The following is a 21,534-nucleotide window of genomic DNA, read 5'->3' as shown; positions in this document are numbered from 1 at the left end:
TGTAACGGTGCACACAATACAGACACTGAATAAGCGAACAATAAGTGATGAAAAGTATACTCTAAACAAAACATGTATGGTTTGTGAAGGTTTTATTTTTCTAGAAAAAAAAAAAAAGAAAAGTGTACCATACACCAAAAACAAAATGAATGAATCCCCCAAAAGCAACCTAACAAACAACAAAAATAAAAAAGGGGTAAAAACCAAAACAATAAATGGCCACTTTCTCTCTAGATAAACTTGTCGTTTTTAGAAAGATTCAGGTAAACTGTTATATTTGTTATATTTTTATAATAGTTAGTTGGCTGATACCATAAAGCTAAATTATCAAATATCCCATAATTCTTTACTATGCCTGCACTGTGAGAGTACAACAGAGTGAGTTTAAGATAAATGTTGTGTGTTATGTATAAACAACCATGTAAGGTAAACATGCAGTAACTAAATTGAGAATGAAAAATAAAACAACGATAAGATCCTGTACATGTTATGAATGAGCAATAATTAATGTATCAGCACCTGATATAAGCCTAAACCTTTATGGAGGTCTGCCGTTATATTGAAACTGAAGACTTACAGAGTACACAGAACTCATCTCAGGTCAATTCATTTCTTCATTCAGTATACATTTACAAAGCACAGGGTTGAAAGAGCCAGCTGCATACACTGCTCTAGATTTATTCTTTAAACAAAGGAAGTTTTGGCTGGATTGCAAAATGGCAATAGAAGACAGGAAAATAGGGGAACATTTGAAGCAGGCTGTATATCTGCCTCAACTTGCTCTAGGAAGTCAAACTAAGCTCTGGCTAATTTAGCAAATACCATACGTGCACATCTGTGTTGTATTGCATTTAGCACTGGGTCACTTGAACAACCTTACTTCACTAGAAGTCAATCCTTTAAGTTAAAAGGACAGTTCAACCAATAAATTATGTCATCATTTACTCACCATCATGCCCTTCCAAACCTGGCTTATGACTTAATTTCTTCTGTGGAACACAAAAGATATTTTGAAGAATGTTGGGAAGTAGTGTTTGTTTTTTTGGTCCACACAATGGAAGTCAATCGCCCTCAAAACTGAGACATTCCTCAAAATATCTTATATGTTCTACAGAAGAAAAAGTCATTCGGTTTTAAGAGTAATGACGATAATTAATTTTTTGCCATCCCTTTAAGGGACGACCATTTTATAGTTTTCTTTTTCTTTTCTTTTTTGATAAAATGGCACACATCTGATGCCATAAAGATGCCAATAAAGACCCCAGATTAAAGGACTGAAAGTAAACTTTCAGTAAAAAATAGTAAATTAATTTAACAGATAACCAAGCCTGTGACACTCACAAAGTCCTCCTGGCATATCTATTCATGGTTTGTGGGTATAAATGTTTTTTTTCTTTTCTAGAAAAATGATGTGTGTGAATGTGTTAATCGTAGAACATACAGAAGCAGAGCTTTTTTTTGTTTTTGAGTGCCAGAAGAACCTTTGCTCACTCATACCAATTGGCAATTTAATTTGAATCTGATAAATTAATACATATGAGTAAAATGCCTATGTAATATATGTATGGCTGTAATCAATTAAATGTAATCACAGTAAACATGATAATTATAGCATTAAAGTTTTTTTGTCCTCATATTTCCTTAAACTGGATAAAAGTTTCATGTTCTCACTCAACAGCAAATCTTCCGGAATTACCTGGAAAGGGTTTTAACATTCTTGGTAGAATTGATCAAACTATAAACATTGACAAACTGATTTCAGCGTGGTCTGTAATACATTGTTCGAACTACGTCTCAATTAACTGCAAACAATTATTATATTTTCTGGACGTTCTTTTAAACTGGACTTTTTCTTTTTCAGCCCTCTCTTCCTCATTGCTTAACCCGACATCTTAAATAACCATCTTTCACTAAATTTTAACCGCTTTCTTAAGGGCACCCTAAAAAAAGCAACAACAACAAAACAAAATAATAATATAAAATATAATTTAAAATCACTACCTTTACCTGCACCATTAACCCATTAGTTACTAAAGAGCTCACACACCGACTAGACTCTGTGCTTCAGTGGCATATGCATACGCTATCATTACAGGGAGGAAAAAATCCCCAAGCATAATAATGAACCATTTCTATCGTTTAAGATCTTAAATACAACACACCTTTATATGCTATACAAATATATAAATATATAAAAACACATTATAGTTTATTTTTCGCTTATTATGAACAAGCATTGGCATGCTGATTGGTTTCAACTATTCCTCTCCATGATAAGCACATCTTGTCAGAGTATTTTGGATATGGCTGAGTATGCAATATTTATTTTGGCTGATTTAAGCTGCATTTTATATTTTGTTTTCTGTTAAACAGTGTCTGCAGAAACGGGTGGAAATATCAGGTCTAATATGAGCAGGAACTCCAAAACAGAGTCATAATATTCTCATAGTGACTTCCTCCAAGTATGTACTGCTGAAAGGGTCAGGAGAGTTTGTGTTTGGTATGGCGGTTTTGTGTTCGTTGTGGGGGGCCAATAGTTGAAAACAAAGAGCAAGAGTAGTTTGAAACTTGGAACTGTGTAACAGTCATACTGGGATCAAACCTGCTGAGATGTAAATGAGGAATAAGAGAAGGAGGCCACTCTTTCTTTCGCTCACTCCCTCTCTCTTTCTCTCCCGCTATTTGTGTCTGAGGGCCTGGGCGAGGTGGTCGTCCCTTTTCTGTTTCACTACAACTTCAGTTTGACCCTGTTTTGTTTGCTTAAATCAAACAAACAAATTTTGGAAGGAACTATGTGATCGAGGATCTGTCTTTCCCAAAGGACCATCACGAGGGCGGAGCATTCTGATTCTGGTATATGGAGGCCTTCTCTTTCAGGAGGGCCAAACACAGATGACAACTCCAACTTCCTGTAAAACAAAGCACAAATCTGTGATTTAGCACTAGTCTATATAAGTCAATTCTATGCGCTTTGAGCATACACTACCACTCAAAAATGACTGGTCGGTAAGGTTTTTTTAAAAGAAGTCCCTTATGCTGCATTTACACAGCAAAAACAGTATTATTGTAAAATACTAAATATAATTTGAAATGACTGTTTTAATATATTTTAACATCTAATGTATTCCTGTGATGATAAATCTGTATTTTCAGCGGCCATAACTTGAGTGGCACATTCTAATATGCTGATTTGATGCTTGAGAAACATTTCCTATTATTATTATTGTTTATTTGAAATAGAAATCATTTGAAATATTATAAATGTTTTACTGTTATTTTTGAAAAATGTAATGAGTCCTTGCTAAATGAGGGTATTCATTTCTCCAAAAAAAAAAAAAAAATCTCAGACTACAAACTTGAACGGCAGTGTATGAGCCATAAGTGCATGTTGCTTACCTTCAGGAGGTTCAGACATGGGGGGCGAGAGGCAGTACATGTGATAACCTCTGTCACAATCATCACAGAACAACAGCTGGTCCTGTGAAAAAAAAACATACTACATTACTGAGAATCCAAATAGGCATCATAAACCGAGGGAGCGAACCATTTTGACACAAGACCAGTTTTCCTTAAAGCTGCACTATGTAACCTTTTTGTGTTAAAAATTTACAAAATATATATGAGCGACTACACCAATCTGTGTTTTGTCTTATCCTGAATCAATGCGGCATACCTATAATAGTTTATATTCTGACTATTTTAGACTGCTCCGGAGTAGCCCTGTACCTGCGTGACTCGTCATAGATATAAACAGAGAGAAGTAGCTTTGTTTAGTAACCACTAGAGAGCCAAAAGTTACATAGTGCAGTTTTAAGGAGGTTAAGTACATTTATTTGTTAAATATGATCATATTTGTAACTCGAAAATGGTCACAAAACTCATGGTTCAAATCTTATTACGTTTTTTTTAGTCATGGATCAGATCGTTTTTCAACTCAGCAACAAATAAAAAGTGTGTTACGTTTAATTTATCTTTCTATTTATTATTTACAGAACACAGAGTACTTGGATACCACAGCAAGTTTCTAGCCCAACTTAAAAAAAAAAACAAAAAAAAAAGGATAAGCATAGATAAATACAATAGAACAAAGATACGAATACAATAAAAAGTGCTTCAAGTTTTTCTGGTAGGTCTAACAGTATTCAGGTACAGAAGTCAACTATGATCTGTTACACCCCTACGACACAGTGGTAAACACTCACATCATTTTCTGATGTTCCACATATGTTACAGCATTTGCATTCAATGCACTGCCAGCGATAGGTTTTCACAGCAGCCATCATCACTGGAGTGAACTGCAGACATGAAGGGTGACCTGAGAACGAAGAACAGATCAACAATAATTTAGTCAAGAAAATCAAAAGCAGCAAGCAGGAGAAAGTTTGAGTGTTTGTTTGTTTTACCAGAACGACCACAGTCTGAGCAGGACACAAGCTCTTCTGACTGGCCAGTTTTCTGGTTCAGGTTGGAATCTCCTAAACAGAAATCACAGTAGTTGTTCGGCAGAGCCAAACCGTCTGGCCCCTTCTTTGGAGCTGCCCGAGAGAGAGAAAGAGAACAGAGAATACCCAACATTACTTCAAAACACACTAATCCGTGTTCATTGAAAATTATACAATCCAACACGGTCCCTAGAAGCTAAAATATATATTCAAAACCTAGTTAGCTGACTTGTAGAAGGGACTACATAGATGCTGCCTATGTAGAGCATTCCATTTAAGATGGCAGGCAAGGTACCCCACTAGGTTTTAAAATAAAGCCATTCTGTCAATACGAGTGTACCACATTGAGCCAACCAGTTAAGAGTTTAATCTACAATCAGGTTTTATTGGCTATATATTGACTAAAATATTTCATGACACTCAAGTGACGCACAGTTAAATGGCCACTGCTTATTTGACTACCAGAGTCTGTGCAACAACAACAACAAGCATGATCAATTGCTTACTCTTTGGTTCATCCTGTTGTGGTGGAGTTGGTTCGCGAATGTCCATCTCATCTTTCTCCTCCTCCCCCTCCTCCTCGGCCAAGTGAGAGTGGGCGTAATGATAACTGAGACCAGGCCTGTTCTTATAGCGCTTCCCACAGACTACACACACACAGAGATCGAAATGACAGTTATAAGTGCCCTCAGTGGTCATATGCACCGAAACATCATCTGTACTTCAGCACATGGGGGGCATAACTGCTTCACACCATACGCTCTCTCTCATGCATGCACCTATATTATCATGCCCACATGCTTGCTACTGGACAGTTGAGAGATCATTCTGGCTCTCCTGATCTTCATTAATTCTCATTCTTCAACACCATGGCCAATGTTAATATGTTTACTCAAAAGATCACTTAAACACAGGGTTCCTACACATTTTCCATTTCAAAAACCTCTCTGTAGATTTGTCAGACCAAATTTAAAATAAATGGACCATGCAGCATTATTTTCAGCATTTCATTTGGTATAAAGTATAGTCATCTGTAAACATTTCTTAATTTCCCTTTTTCCATTGGTTTTCTCAAAGTGATGTGTTTACATGATGAGAAGAAACCGAAAACAAATTATAACCTGCATATATTCACCTCTGACACATCAGTTTGATTCTATAATCGTGGTTTGATGTTGAATGGTCACCAAATAGCAAAGTACATTCGATTAGTGAAGTTCAAGAGACTCGCTTATGTTAAAAGACAGAGCTTTGCAAAATGAAAATGTGTGCCTTGAATTTATTTAATTGTTCAACAATCAAACAATGCATGTATGATACACTTATTTTATTTTATTATTATTCATTTTATATTTTAGAAAACTGAATCGAGTCAATAGCCTGGAAACACATTTTTCCATACTTTTCCAGACCTAGACATGACTCAAATTCCATACTTTTTCTGCGTAGGAACCCTGTAAACAACAGCGATAGTTCACCATAAAATAATCATTCTGTTATTTATTTAGCCACGTCGTTCCAAAATGCTATGACTTATTTCCTTGCATACAACCAAGTAGCCTTTTTCCATACAGTGGACGCAAATAGTTACCAACCACGATTGGTCCCCAAATTCAATTTCATTGTATGAAGAAGAGCAGCTTGGTCATTCTGTTGGTCAAGCCAGGTTCACACTGTACGATTTTGGCCATGATTTTGCCATCAGAGACAGATCTTGCAAATCCTAAAAGATTCCTCTGATTGTAGTTTACAATTAAATTCTGTCAGTGTCACAAGTCAAGGCACATTCATGCAGCATGACTTCTCCTCCGACCACTATCAAAAACCAATATAGGAGCGCCGAACCTGATGATGCAATTAGTGCGACAACAAACCACTGCTTGCTCCACAGACACACACGTCTTAATTTTTTTGTCTTTTCAAGATTTTTGTTTCTTTGCTAGCCACCATTTCAATCCCGCATGTAATACAGCTCACAATCATCATCTGTACGCCATCATCTGTAGACTGTACACCAGTCAAGTAAGCATTAAGTAGAGTGCGAGAGGCTGTGCTGTATCGTGAATAAGTCACGGCTGAAGGGCATTGCAGGCACTAACAATTATTTACTTGTTCATGATACAGAACAGCCTCTCATACCTTATTGCGTACAGTCTGACATTAATAACATCTGAGATCCCATAGTGTGGCATGACTTATACTGGGATCATGTTCGCACAGTCTGAGAAGTAATAATCGTAAAGGACTATTATAAATTGTACAGTGTGCACCGCAGCTTTAGACAACACCGTCACTGTTGCACATTAGAAAGTTATTTGGTCTGAACGACATGATGGTGAGTGCATAATGACAATTTTCACTTTTGAGTGAACTATCCCTTTAAAACCGTAAGCATCACACATTTTGGGGAAATAGGATTTATCAATCCTTAAGCAACTTAAAAACAGAGGCACTATTTTAATCTAATCAGAAAAGGAATGAGGAAAAACAGGGAGCGACCTCGGGGTGAAGAGAAGGATGAGTATTACAAGCAGCAATGAAAAGAACTAAAGAACAGAGACAACACAGAACAAGTAATGAAGAATAAAGAGGTGAATAATAGAAGTTATATATAAAGAAGCAATTTACATTACTAAGTATTAACTGGGGATGGGATATTTCAAAGTATTGTGATATTTTTTATGACAAGAAAAGGCCATTTAGGTTTGTGGTTTCCCCGGTTCCCACAACTATTTTTGGAAAAAAGGAGATCCGAGAAAGTGTTTTAGGAAGAGAAATGTTCAGTAGAATACATTTTTAGCTTCTTTTTTTTCCGGCCAAAAATCAGAATGAGCTTAGAATATAATTGTGCAAAGCATCGAAGACTAGTGCAGATAAAAGAGAAACACAAGAGTAAAAGAACGTAATGTATCAGTTAATTAACTACACACTAAACAAACAAATTGCAATACTGTTCTATTGCGACCTAGACGTGTATATACAATACAGTTCAAAAGTGAGTTACTTTTTTTTTTATAGATGTGTATATATACAGGGGTGCACATAACTTTTTCAGTGAGTTACTCAGGTGAGTACCAGGAGATGGTGTTTGGTACTCACCCCATATGTAGCGTGGCCACAGCTGTCAATCATGACGTCACATTCACATTTTTATAGCATAAAAATAACTAACTAAAACCAAACTTATTTAAAAAAAAAAAACCCGAACACATAAATTTACATCAGTGTGAAAAAAAAACGGCCTAAAATGAACGGCCTAAAATGAAAAAATGTATTTGAAGTGTTATTGTTCAGATATATTTATTTGTATAAATTAAATATAATTAATCCTTATTAAAGAGCAGTGGATTTTCTCTTTTTATTTTGTTGTTTGATCAATATTAAGTGTACTACAGAAGGCATAGGCTTATTACGCACTGTCACTTTAAGACCGAGTGTGCAGATCCAATTGCACGGATGCACTGTACTTTCTGTAAAGACATAACCGGCTGTGTTTACGTGAACACTCTATACTAAATTTAGACATAATGTTGTGTGTATTTGTCCATTCAGAAGCGAAAGAGAGCTCAATTCACACCTTGCGCGCAGCGCGCTTTAGCTGTATGTGCAGGGCTGCACGCTTCGGTACAGCGCGCGCGTGTGTGTTCGCACAGAAAAACATACTGAATAAAGCTCTCTTTCGCGTCGTCACTCTTATTCAGATCTATCCATATGTCTGCCCTTCTCTTTCTCCCAGACGTTTAATTTTTTTTACGATTTATGAGATGCATTAAGTGCATGCCAACTCGTGTGCCGCTGGGTAGCGCAGCTTCCACAAACGCAAATCAGTTCTGACTGGATCTCTTCCCCAATCGTCCCTCCCTAACATTTCCGTCTAGTTTGTATTCGTTGACGAAAATGTCAATACATTTTCGTCATAGTGCTCGTCATTTAAAACGGGTTTTTATTTAGTTATCGTCTCGTTTTCTGTAAAAAATGAAATGTACACTGCCTAGGTTGCATTTTGGCGACAGTACGCAAAGGCGCGTAGTAACACAAGTGGCATTACGCATTCCTGATTTTTGTCGCGCATGCGTACCTGCGTACCAGTTATGTGCACCCCTGTATATATATATATATATATATATATATATATATATATACACATACACACTTTTATTCAGCAAGGATGCATAAAACTGATCAAAGTGAGACTTTTACATTCCGAAATATTTCTTTTTGAAATAAAAGCTACATTGATATCAACATTGAAAATGTTTCTTAAGCATTACATTAGCATATTACAATGATTTCTAAAGGATCATGTGACACTGAAGACATGATGCAAAGCTAAATAAATTTTTTAAATATATTAACTTAGAACACAGTTATTTTAAATAGTTGATATTTTACAATTTTACTGTATTTTTGATCAAATAAATGCAGCCTTGGTGAGCATAAGAGACTTCTATAAAAAAAAATTAAAAAAAATTAAACAGTAGTGTAATATTGTAACAGTAGGTGCCTGCTGATGCGGAATCATAAGATGCATGCAAGTAAATTGTTAGTAACAGAGTTGCTGTGAGTATAAAGTGCTTTTCAAACAGTTCACAATTAGAACTCCTCAGACTGGGAAGTTATATTGAGTCATGCTGCCGAGAAAGACCCGCTTGAACGTGTCTGAACATTTCACCTGGCCCGGAGGCAGTACAGCTTGTTTAGGGGGGTCGGGGGGATAAATTAACTTTGTGGAAAAAGTCTTCAGCTGAAGCTGCGGTCACACTTAACGCTGTTCTGGCAGTTTTTCTAAAAATGTTTTTTTTTTTTTTTACTAAACACTAGCTATCAATAACTCCTAAGTTCAAATAAAAAGTTCAGTACATTCTTGTCAGGCACAAATCATGTTAGCAATGCACACAAAATAAAGAGAAAGCGGAAAACAAGACATGAGCGGATGGGGAAGGAGAAGAAAAAGACAGAATCAGGGAAGGAGAACTAGGCGGAAAGAGAGCGAGAAAGAGAGCAATATACCTCTTTCGGAAGATTTTGAAATATGCTTTTGTTTGAAAGTGTCTGAAAGAGAGAGAGAAAGAAAGAAAAAAGAGAGAAAGAAGAGACAGAAAGACTCACAGACTGAAAACAAGAATTAGGAAATCAGGAGAAATAAACTCAAAGAACATTTGCATCACAGTATCATGACACATTTAAGAGACACAAATGCAGAGAATAGAGATCCAGAACAACGAAAGTACAACATGAAACTGGAAATCAAGTATAAATTGTCCTCTGGTTTACAAGATAAAGATAACTAGTTTAATCAGGCTAGATGTGCGATTGGTAAACCAAAGCATACAGAATATTAGGCTTTTTGAGATGTTTTCAATAAAAATGTGCATTTTTTTGTACTTCTGGCTTTCATGAATCGACAGGAAAGAGCTGATTGTGAAATTATTCTCAAGTTTAGTGTGTCAGATACAGTACAGCTCAGCCTTTTTATAGCAAAGAGAAGTCGATCTCCAGATGAGATCACCGAGAGGTCAGCGAGTTGAGTCATGTGGTTCCCCTGAATGCCATATATGACTCACTGTCACAGGCGTACGGTCTGTCCCGATCTTCCAAAGCTGCTGCTGCTTCCAACTTCTTCCGAGCGCTGCTGACACCACCACGGCCCTGTGTAACCATTATCATCGTCATAACTATAACCTTTTACAGGGGTTTTGCTTAACATAGACCAAGGGATGGGGAACGTCGGTCCTGGAAGGCCGCTGTCCTGCGGAGTTTAGTTACAACCCTAATTAAACACACCTGAACAAGGTAATCAATGTCTTCAGGATCACTAATGCCGAGTTCACACTGAACGATTTTAGGCCCGATTTTCGCTCACCGACAGGTTTTGTGAGTTCGCCGACAAATGCCCGAAATCATAGGCAAATCGGTGCTCGTTCACGCAAGTGACAATGACGCAGTGTGAATTATCAAAGACGCAATTCAGAATCAAAATCCTGTTGTGTGAATGTGTTCTGACTGAAAACTACATCGACGATGATGACCTACAGCTAATGCGAGAGCAAGAAACAGGACAGCGGGATGTTCGGGGAGGAGTTGTAGACCAGAATATCAGTATTTTAATAGATATATTTACAATATTTACAATTATATCAAACAGAAACCAAGCACAAACATTTGCTTGACCAGCAGCAACAGCAGCACATTGCAAAATTATTAATTTACCCCAACTCTCTTTACAGAACACACAATCCTTCCCTCGTCTCCCCAAACCCTCGTCTCCCCAGCCAGTTCCTCCAGCATAATCTGTTTTTTTCTCCTTTTTGCTGCAAATCAGCGCACGGACAATTAGGATCGCAAATCTTCTTGCAGGCTATCATTTTTAATAACAATTTCGGTCTCACGCACGCGTGATCTTGTTTCCTTATCACTTCTCGCCTGTGTTTGGTTGTGAAATGTAGTTTGCGGACCAGCCAGAAGTTGTCGGCGATTCTTTCTTTTGTAAAGTCATGCAGTGTGAAACACCCTGATCAGTATCCATCGTGCAGTGTGAACACATCAGCAACTGAATGTTACCCCAGATAGTCGTGCAGTGTGAATAGAACAGTGACCCGACTACTTTCAAAATCGTGCAGTGTGAACTCGGCATAAGGCATGTGAGTTTTTCTTTTTCAGGGTTGGAGCTTAACTCTGCAGGACAGCAGCCGTCCAGGACAGACATTCTCCATCCCTGACATAGACTATGTATGTGTACATGATATTTACAAGCATTTAAAATCACAAGTTTAGAAGATCAAGATCTCACCTTTCCCTTTCCTTTTCCTCTTCTCTTCGGAGTATCTTCCTCATAATCTTCATCGTCAAGATCATCTAGAAAATCATCTGGCTCCAAAATTCTCTACACACGCACACACAAAATGGAAATAAATCAGACAGAATAGCCAAGCAAGGTGAGATTTCAACAAAAACAGTGTGACACCCTAAATCAGGGGTGGGGAACGTTGGTCCTGGAGAGCCACTGTCCTGCAGAGTTTAGTTCCAACCCTAATCAAACACACCTGAACCAGCTAATCAATGTCTTTAGGATCATTAAGGCTACAATCAGATGAGTTTTTATCAGGGTTGGAGCTAAACTCTACAGGACAGTGGCTCTCCAGGACCAACGTTCCCCACCCCTGCCCTAAATTTAAATCATCACTTGTTATCAGCACCTTTCGGACCCTGCTGCTGGGGTTTAGTGCCCCGGTGGAGAGCTCTGTAGAGCTGGGCTCCTCCTCCCCTGTGCGGAGCTCCAACCCTGGCCTTTTATCCAGTGGCTCTCCTTTCAAAAGAGCCTCTAAGCTGCTTCCATCACTGGAGAAAACTTCCTTCTTAAGCCCCAGATCCAGCTCTGAAACATACACACGCACATTCACATCCATAGGCAACTGCACAGAGATGGATAGAAATATCACCAAAACATACATGAAAGTGAAACACATAAATACCTAGACACAAATCTATGAACGGGCTACACACAAGGAATTACGACCAACATATCTCTTCTCTGTTACTAACACAGTCTGTCACAGAGGAAGAGAGTGGCTGCATACCAGGCTTTAGAGATGGGAAGGCTAGACGAAGGTCCTCTGGAGGGAGAGCTCTCCTCTTCTTTCTCCAGCGACGTGCTGGATATGTGTACAACTGACCTGGGGCAACACCTTTGGTGAGAGTGAGATGGAAAAATATACATGCAATCAGTCATGTCTAAGTTTCATTTTTTTATAGGTGCCCCTCAGATATGCATCACACGCTTGCAATTAGTTCAAAATGCTGCAGCACGGCTTCTCAAAGGGAAGTGTAAAAGTGAACATATTACACTTAAAAATAGGGGTGATCGTGCTTTTGTGGTCATCTGCCCTAAGTTATGGAATAGACTATTGGCTTACATCACTGCCACTGTGGCTGGTGGACAAAAAAGTTAATTTCCCACCCTGGACGCAACACACACCCGCTACCTGCATTGTGTTTTAAAGTGACAGCAGCCTAATATTCCTGCTACCGTCTGTGTCAATAACGTTAATCAAAGAATAAAAGAAAAAGAAAATCACACACAGGACAAAGGAGGAAATCGAGTGTATGCTGTTTTACATAATATTAGTAATGGGTATATCACGCAATCTCTGGCCAAACTATTTAAAAATGCCGGGGTTACTCAGGATACTCCGTCTGGCGCGTGCAATGATGACGCAGTGAATAGTGAAGATTCTCTCTGACCAATCAGCAGTCTGCCGTGTTTCACGTCACATTTTAGTATCGCCTCAGCTCGCTTAGAACCTCGCTGAAGGTGATATGAAAAAAAGTACCTGGAAGCAGGTACCGGTACAACTTTTACCCAGTGGAAAACCAAACAAAGGCGAGTCGAGTCGGTACTGTGTAGTGGAAAAGCACCATTAGAAAATTTCTTTTTTTCAATTGCTTTCAAATATTTTTTTTTAACCTTAGTTCATAGGTTTTCCATTTTTATTGTTCTTTGGATGTTGGATGTTTAACCCTCATCCTTCCCTAATTTTTGATTTTTTTTTGAATTTTTTGTAAAAATTGTGCTCATCGTGGTTGAAATTTAAAAAGATAACAAATCCTTCCCTCATGGGTCAATTTGACCCCCAAAAGAATTAAATGAATGTGAGGAATGCTTCAGTAAACAGAAAAACCTCAAAATTCAAACTAAAAATGCAAAACAATTTACCAAAAAAATATTTTATAATGTATACATGTGTATCTGAAATGCATATTGAAGAAAAATTACTTTAGGACCCAGCGGAACAGCTCATTTGATCCAAATAGATGTTATATTTTTTGAATATATTTTTTATGTCTTATGTTATTATTATTTTCCACAAGAGGTTGGCAAAGACACCCAATGTAAGATATTTTGAGCTGAATTAAAGGGTTTATGCATGAAGAGTTATTTTTAATTTAAGTTGAAATAATGTGAGGAATGTGCTTAAATTACCATTTATTTATTGTTTATTTATCAAATCTAGTAATTTAAAAGGTCAAAAAAAAAAAAAAAAAAAAAAAATTGCATTAAAAAAATATTATCAAAATGAAGTAAAATAAGCTTTCTGGACAAAAAAAAAAGTATACTTTTAGGGCTTTGGGTCATTTCGACCTGCGATTGAAGGATTTGTTACAAAACACGAGTGAAGGATGAGGGGTGCAACGGACCAGGCCCCATGGTGTGATCAGTGCCCCAAGCCGCATCTGATTCACAGATTAATGTTTACAACTAAATGTAACTATCATAGAGTGAAAGTTTATAATTTGGACGCGTTTTCTGTTTTGTCTTGCTGATTTACACATTTTAAACACGGAAGACAAAATCGATTCCTCTTTCGCGTTTCCTTGCCCTTGAATGGACACGTACACACAAAATTATGTCCAAATACCGGTCTCGGCAAAAATTCTCTCGGCTATGTCATAAGTGAACAGTTGAAAAAGAAACCGGATGTTTGTCCGCTTTTTCGGTCCATATATATATAGTAGGTCAAAGTTATTTATACAACATTTAAAGTTAGTTTTTTAATCCTGTGATATTAACATTTAGGCCTATATTCACACTTATGACATTTCACTAGTTTTGGTATCAATTAACTTTGGTATTTTGACAACTATTGAAAATGCAGAGAAAAGAAAAGAAAACCTGTTCTGTAAACTGATCACTGTGACGGAGTGTGTCCCACCTGGTCCTCTGTGTCGTTTCTCCATCCAGAAGTAGCAGTTGCTCTGGGCGACACCTGTCTGAGAGTCGAGGAAAGGCATCCTCACGCTCCTCTCTGCGCACAGACGGGCATTATAGTTGTGACACTGCTCCATAGCGTCCCTGTAATACTGCTCACCCAGCCTTCAGACAGAGCAAGAGAGACAATAAATGCAACAGCTTGAATCAAAACTAAGTTTAACCAGAGGTGCTTTCTGAAACTCACACAGAGTCTAGAGAAGCCATCTTCTGTTGGGCAAAAGCGATAGTGTCAACAACACAAACCCTAGCACTGCCACCCTGAAACCAGCTCAACCCTGTTCAGCTACCGCCCGTGAGTGCTTGTATGCAACGGGAGGTCTTGCAGGCATGTAGTCCAGTCATTGTAACTCTCTCACTCCAGCCACTTAGCAGGTGCCGATCCCGCCCGTCACCCCGGCAACCGCTAAGAGCCCCGGAGAGAGAGCACAGGCTAGCTAAAGCCTGTGAGATTAGAGCACAGACGGGCGTTGATGTCACAGAGGATGAAACAAAAGCTTAAAGCTTTGCTGTGTTCGAACCAAGAGCTCTGAGGGGTTTAGAGCCCAGACAACAAAACAGCCCTGGGATTGCCTGCCTCCAAGACGCCAAAACACAGAGCTACAGCTTCAAAAGGCACTTGCTCAAAGGGGATTCACATTCCACAAACCAGCAACTCGGACAACGTTAATACCTGCTATTAAGATCCACCTTGTGGACAGCACTAAATACAATTGTGAACCAATGAATCAGAAATGCGGCCACACTGAATTGGTAGTGTAAACATTAATGCTTCATGCTAGATAACAGCAAATGACTGCCTATTCACCTATCAACCTGCTAAAATGTTAAAAGTCCAATTTCATATTGGATGATGAGCCACATTGAAAAATAACTAGAAACATATAATCATAACCAGCCATGAATGCTGTGAAAGTATGCATGAGCTAGGGGTGCACGAATAATCTTTAACAGATCGCGATCTCGATTCAAACACCATGCGATCTTATTCCTAAATTACAACGAATCACAATCACATTCACAAAGAACATTCAAATCTGCATTCGTGCTGCCGCTGAGCCAGAGAGAGCAGTTGTCATGTATATGAAACCGCTTCACAAAAATGCTTTTCAACCACACAGACAGTATCATTATTTCTGTTACAATATCCCAGAAGTACTGGGATAAAAGTTTATAGTTCAGACATACACTCTACAGACTAGAGGTGATCAAAATAGAGAAAATCACCTTTTGAAAGTAACTTGACGCTTCAAATAAAGATTGTATTGCTTACATCGATACACCAGTAGATGGCCACAAACGACTTTTAAAACTGCAGCAACTATTTTGTCAGAATCTCTAGTAAAAATTGTTTGTTATTTTGTTTAGTTGTCTATTCAGCATAATAGGAGAATCAGGATCTCTATTAAAAAGTTATCACTCGAGGCAGATCTTAAAGACCCACTCCGATAAAAAATCATGTTTTTCTAGGTGTTAACATGTTCTTGTGGCATTTTTCTGATGTTAGAGGACATATCTTGAGAAAAATAAGCTCAAAGTTGTATTTCTGAGTATTTCTACATTCAAATGTCTTTGAATCAGTAGCAGACGCTAAAATGCCGTTTAAAATAGACTGGAGTTATGACGTAGTAACTCCACTGGGCGGGGCCACAAGCTCATACTCAAATTGGAACACATAAGGTTACTGTAACAAATAAGTCACTTTTCACCGTCTATCAATCGTCAAAACTAAAGTTTGGAGAGCACAGACTGATCCCGTCAGTAATTACATCATTACATAAAGAGAGAGGGCAGCCAGCCTCCTCCAGCCAAGCAACAGGCGACATTCGTGCATGTGAAATTCCGCGCTCGTCCAAGTAGACTTGCATACGCCGGGTGGCGACGAGTTTTGCCTTTCGCAGTCGTTTGTCCTCTCGTGTGTCAAGCAGCCCATCACTCGTGAGAGAGTCAGTCAGTTTTTCAGATATAGCGGTGACATTAGCATCATAATAATCCCGAAATTCCGAGCATTCCACTGATACTAAATATGTCCTGATTGATCACTGTGGGAGGGATGAAATATTGAGACGAAGTCGAGCTGTTTTTTACCGCGACGTCTCGGAGTGAAATAATGATCGGTGATCGGTGATAACTTTGATTAACTTCGGATAATAATAATTAACGTGTATAATACTGTAATGCTTCTCCGTGCCAACGGCTCCGCCCACAACGCAGAGGCGAATTGCTAATGAGCTACTGCCGCTCTGCTGAAGCGAAGTCCCAGAAAACGGCACAGGTTTTGAGATTTTGGCTAAAAATGGCATAATCATAATTTAAAGACCACTGGGAATGTTTAAAAATAGCTCAAAATATGATCGGAGTGGGACTTTAACACCAGTGTAAACAGGGTCAAAGTCAGACACCAGACCGTTAAAAAAATTACTAACACAAGTAAAACACAATTACTAACCCTAAATCACTCATAGCAGTGTTGTTTTTGTTAACTAAAAGTAGACTAAAAATTGATTTAGTTAACTGAAATAATCTGATATATATATATATATTACCAGTGGATGGAAAAAAAATTATACTTCAACTGAAATAAAAAAAAGAAATGTTGCCTTGGCAACTAACTGCAATAAAATAAGTTTAAGTACTAAAATTAGCCTACTAAAAATGAAATAAAATAAATTAAAGCCAAATAAAAATATATTAAAATAGCCAATTCATATTACATGGATAATACTAAAATAAGAGTGCCTGATAGATCAGAGTAAGTGTTTGATACTGCAAAATGAACTCTACTAGTGGATATATTGTGTAAGACGTGTAGGTTATTGTTTGATGTTCGATTTGTTCTAATCACAGACCATTTAAAAGAAACAAGGGATGGGCATTTGTCAATTTCTCATTTCGATCATTGACAGGTCTCAAACGAGTACTCAGGGGGCGGGGCATGTCCGTCATGGAGATAATGAAACCTTTTAAGACGGTTACGAAAATGAATGTTGACAAATCAAAATATGACATGAAAACATGTCTATGAAACCATGAATATACGACTAGAAAATATATTTTTTTGATAGATTATGATGCACCATTGATTTTCCCAGTCAATCTCCACAAAAGTTGGTGTCATCTAAAATTCTTCGCAACTATCGGCATCGCATGAAACCATCGCGAATAACCCACTCACCATTTCAACTTCCCTTCTCGAAAAAGCTCCTTATTAAAAATACATTTCAGGCAGAGCAATACATTTGGTTATTAACAACAGTATTATATGAAATGGTCAGATAAATGTAACCTGCTTCAAAATAAGAGGCATAAATCAGTCTTATGTTCAGATCCACATATGACAGGTGAAATCAAATAAAACAGCTGGTGCTCCCACAACTGAAGACCAGAATAACCAACCACAGCCCTGACAACTGAAACAAACATTTGAGCGCTTAACATGGTTCCCGCGAAACTTTATGACACAATGTCATTAGCACACTCATTAGAGGAACAGAGAAAGCCTCCTAAATGCGTTGCTCCCTGATCATGCTGAAAGACGGAAGCTAAATGAAGCATTGACACCAGCGGGACACAGCAGCTGCTAGTACAGCTAACTTAACCAGAGCTCGGATAACCTTGTCAAACACGTGCATCTAAGCTCTCTTTCAGCAAATAATGGAAATGCCTATCACGTTACATTTTTACTTCAGTTACATATCAAATTGCAACATGAACAGCTCATATGTAGTCAAATAAGTATGAAAAATACTCACAGCTTGACAACATTCTCCACCACCGCCGCCATCTTGGCTCTACTGAGCTGCTTGCAGCTTGCAGCGGGTGATCTGCGCTTGCGCAGAATGAAGGACCTTAGAGGAAGGTCACGGGTCACGGGCGTTCAGGAGGCGTGCGCGTGAAGGCAGAGATGAAGGTTCTTTTCATGTTCAAATATCTAGACAGTTAGGCTACAATACAATGATCTGTCTATTCAGTCAAACAAAATATATGTTGTCTATCAAAACCCGTACGACTATATTAGCATAAAGGAGAACGTTTAAATACTGTAATTAGGCTACTGGTTGATATTCAAAGAGAGAGACAAAAAAGTATCATAAAAGTTACATGGTTCATACAACTCGTGCGCTATAATAAAAGTATTTTGAAGCTCGTTTGAGAAAGAGAATGTAACAGGGTTCCTACACATTTTCCATTTCAAAATTCCATACTTTTCCAGACTCAAATTTCAAATCTTCTCTGTAGATTTTCAGACCATATTAAAAGTGCCCCATTATGCTTTTTCAAATATTCCCTTTCATGCTATGTGTAATGCAGCTCTCTGCAAAGGTATGAAAATGAAAGAGCACGCAATAAATTAAGTTATTGTTTCTCAAAAGAAAGAATCGACTTTTAACCACCTAAACCGAGTCATCAGGAATTTGAATCCCACTTCCGTGACGGCTACACATCACTGGGTAACCAACCTGGTCACACTAAATGCGTCCCTAGCACCTATTGTGTTTATCGTGCAATTTATACGTGAGAATTAGTTTTTACGTGCATAGGACACGCATGGGTAGGTTTAGTAGTGGTGTGGGCTTCCGACAAGCACTGTAAGTGGTAGACCAATCACAGCAGAGTAGGCTCGTGACAAGGAGGGATTTAAAGAGACTGAATCATCCAACCTGTGTGTGAATCATGAAAAATGTGGTGATGTGCAATGTATATTATGAGAAAATGAAAGCGTTTTTTGTAGGAGACCTCCAAAGCAAAATTAGTATTTTCAGTCCCCCAAAAATGATTTTAAGCCAGTTATTTATATATTCTGCTGTGGTGTCAGTAGACATAGGTTATATATAAAACCAGAAATTGTAATGCGCAAGCATGCAAAACAATTCACGTGCACATGTGAATAGTTTCTCGAGGGCACAAAAAAGTTTATAATATACACTACTGTGCAAAAGTCTTAGCCATGTCAGTATTTTCACCCCAAAAAGTGGATCTAAGCCGGTATCACGTCCGTGTCCCATCATGACAGTTTCATAGCATCCCTCCACCACCCCATCACCTCACTCTTGGCTGGTTTTCTATCCCAGTCAAAGGGGATAAATTACTATATCTGATTTCATGTATGTGTGAACTCGTGAATGCACAGCATTTTTTATTATTATTATTTTAAATTCATTAGATTTTCTATTATAGAAAACTAAACAGGGGCAATAGTCTGGAAATGTAAATATTTTTTCATACTCTGCTTTTTTTTTTCATACTTTTCCAGACCTGGAAATTACTCAAATCAAATTCCATACTTTTCCATACTTTTCCAAACCCCGTAGGAACCATTATTCCCTTTACTGCAAATCGAGCCAGTGAGTTGAATTCATAGACAGTAGGCTATATAAACGGTTGAATTCGCAAATGGTGCTGCTATGCTTGCTGCCAGGGATGCAAGTTCAATCAACTGCAGAACAAATGGCTGGAGCTAATGTAGTAGTCCCACATGTTTCCGCCCGCATGGTCACGGGTCACAACACGAACATTATTTATTTGCAATTTTTTGCAAAAATACATTATTGGCAGTTTAGTGTTAAATTATTAATTTACAGCAAGACAAAAGATAACATCAACATATTCAAGTTAATTTAATAATAAACTCAGACAAGACCAACTCTTTTTCCGTCGGTTTATTTTCGTGAATTTGAATGTGTGCAAATGATTGTGGGTGATTTAAAGGGATAGGATAGTTAACTTTAGAATTAAAATTCTGTCATCATATACTCACCCTCAAGTTGGTTCAAACCTGTATGAATTTCTTTCTTCTGCTGAACACAGAGGAAGATATTTTTAAGAATGTCAGGAGTAACCAAACAGTTAACTGGTCCCATTGACTTCCATAGTAATATATTTTTCCTACTATGGAAGTCAATGGGACCAGTTAACTGTTTGGTTATCCACATTAGGGGCTGCCAACTTTTGAGTTTTCACGTGTAAACAGGCGAAATTAACTTTAATAAGAAAGAACCAAACCCGTTATATTATTCCAACTCTAAGTTTTGTAGTGTTCACGAATGGACACAAGGTGGCACTAGAGGTCAATCTGACGGGAGCAGGTTCGGCTGCGGCCGAAAACTGACGTGGGCTGGATGTCATTTGACTGCAGTGACGTGTGACCACTTCAAACCAGGGGGGCAGTGTTCCGAAAGATATTGAAGCCGACCTGGGCGCCGCCATTGGCTAGCGGACCCCCACCTGCTGTTAGCATTCCATTGACTCCCATTCATTTTGGCGTCACTTTGACAGCGAATAACTTTACATCTGAGGCGTTTAAAGACACCGTTTGTCCATTGTTTATTTCTAAAGAAACACGAAAATGTATAAAAGGCTCCATTACCTTGTATCTTACGTTATGACCCCGTAGAAGCAGTTTTTGTAAAAATAGGCTAACGATTGCGTCATACCCGCGCGACTCTGTCGCACAAGTCGAAAAATTACCGTATGGACAGGCAGAGAAGCTCGCAAGCAATCGGGAGGACGTGGAGGCATAAAGTCAAGGGAGAAGCCCATAGAGAGTGATAAAGTTGCTCCCGCTGCTAGCTCATGGACAGCTAATGCTCACGCTCTCCGTCTCTGCGAGATTCGGAAGGGAATGATTCAGATTTCTCTCGGCACAGCTACTAGAAGACCTACAGGTTGCTCACGTCACATCTACGTCGTCAAGCTCAGTTTGAGCCTGCGCAGTTCGCCTGACGATCAGGAAGTGAGTGCTTCTAATTGACTTCATTTCTCTCCGTTGAAACCTATGGGGTCGCTGTGTCCAGTTTATATACTGTCTATGCTTCAAACTTGTTGCCTCGCTGCCCTATGACTGTTCAGACAGACTTCTCTGAGGCAGCTCAAAGGTTTAATGATCTACAGCTAAAATAGAGTGAGCTTTGGTGATAACTAAACAAATAATTAATTACTACAATAGCAATTTCTCGCTAGAAATGACATCAGAAGTAGAAAACGTTGGTCAAAAACGTTTTGTACAAAAATGTACAAAAACGTACATTTACAAAAAAAACTGACAACCAACTTTATTTTTTCTAGCTGAACTGAACTGACAGGATTGTAGGATATCGAAGGCAGCGAATATGATGTTGAAAAAAAAATTTTTTTTTTTTTTGTAATGCATTTAAATATGGGGGGAGTATCTCCCCCACCCAACCCTCACTGAATTCACCAATTCTAGAAAATGTTGTTTTCGTTAACTTGGCTAAATATGAATTAAACGGCTAGCAAGTGTTAGCATTAGGCCTAACGTACCATCGTCACTCAAAATACTGTATAAAGGACATCATTATTATCAAT

The 21,534-nt window shown here is 38.3% G+C and overlaps 1 protein-coding gene across 4 annotated transcripts; it reads right to left on the bottom strand.

Moving 5' to 3' along the window:
- Positions 1-78: 78 nt before the first annotated feature.
- Positions 79-19,647, bottom strand: dpf2 (double PHD fingers 2). Of its 4 annotated transcripts, none has more exons than XM_079606591.1 (12): positions 14,396-14,625; positions 14,153-14,313; positions 12,020-12,127; positions 11,639-11,817; positions 11,233-11,325; positions 10,007-10,091; positions 9,453-9,494; positions 4,949-5,089; positions 4,404-4,535; positions 4,203-4,315; positions 3,397-3,478; positions 79-2,909 (listed from the first exon to the last, which is right to left on the bottom strand). In XM_079606591.1, exons 1-12 carry the CDS (start codon positions 14,413-14,415, stop codon positions 2,827-2,829), a joined length of 1,239 nt encoding a protein of 412 aa, XP_079462717.1. In that variant the 5' UTR covers positions 14,416-14,625; the 3' UTR covers positions 79-2,826. The 4 variants fall into 4 exon arrangements, with proteins under 4 accessions (XP_079462717.1, XP_079462718.1, XP_079462715.1 ...); XM_079606592.1 differs by lacking the exons at positions 9,453-9,494; positions 14,396-14,625 and adding exons at positions 17,961-18,383; positions 19,525-19,647 and having other exon boundaries at positions 1,216-2,909; XM_079606589.1 differs by lacking the exons at positions 9,453-9,494; positions 14,396-14,625 and adding exons at positions 17,961-18,056; positions 18,603-18,691 and having other exon boundaries at positions 1,216-2,909.
- Between the last annotated feature and the right edge of the window lie 1,887 nt (positions 19,648-21,534).

This window comes from Phoxinus phoxinus, assembly GCF_949152265.1.
Source record: "Phoxinus phoxinus genome assembly, chromosome: 3".
In the NCBI taxonomy this organism is placed as follows: domain Eukaryota; kingdom Metazoa; phylum Chordata; class Actinopteri; order Cypriniformes; family Leuciscidae; genus Phoxinus; species Phoxinus phoxinus.
Note: the sequence above shows the minus strand (reverse complement) of the source record. Positions and strands in the feature narration are given on the sequence as shown.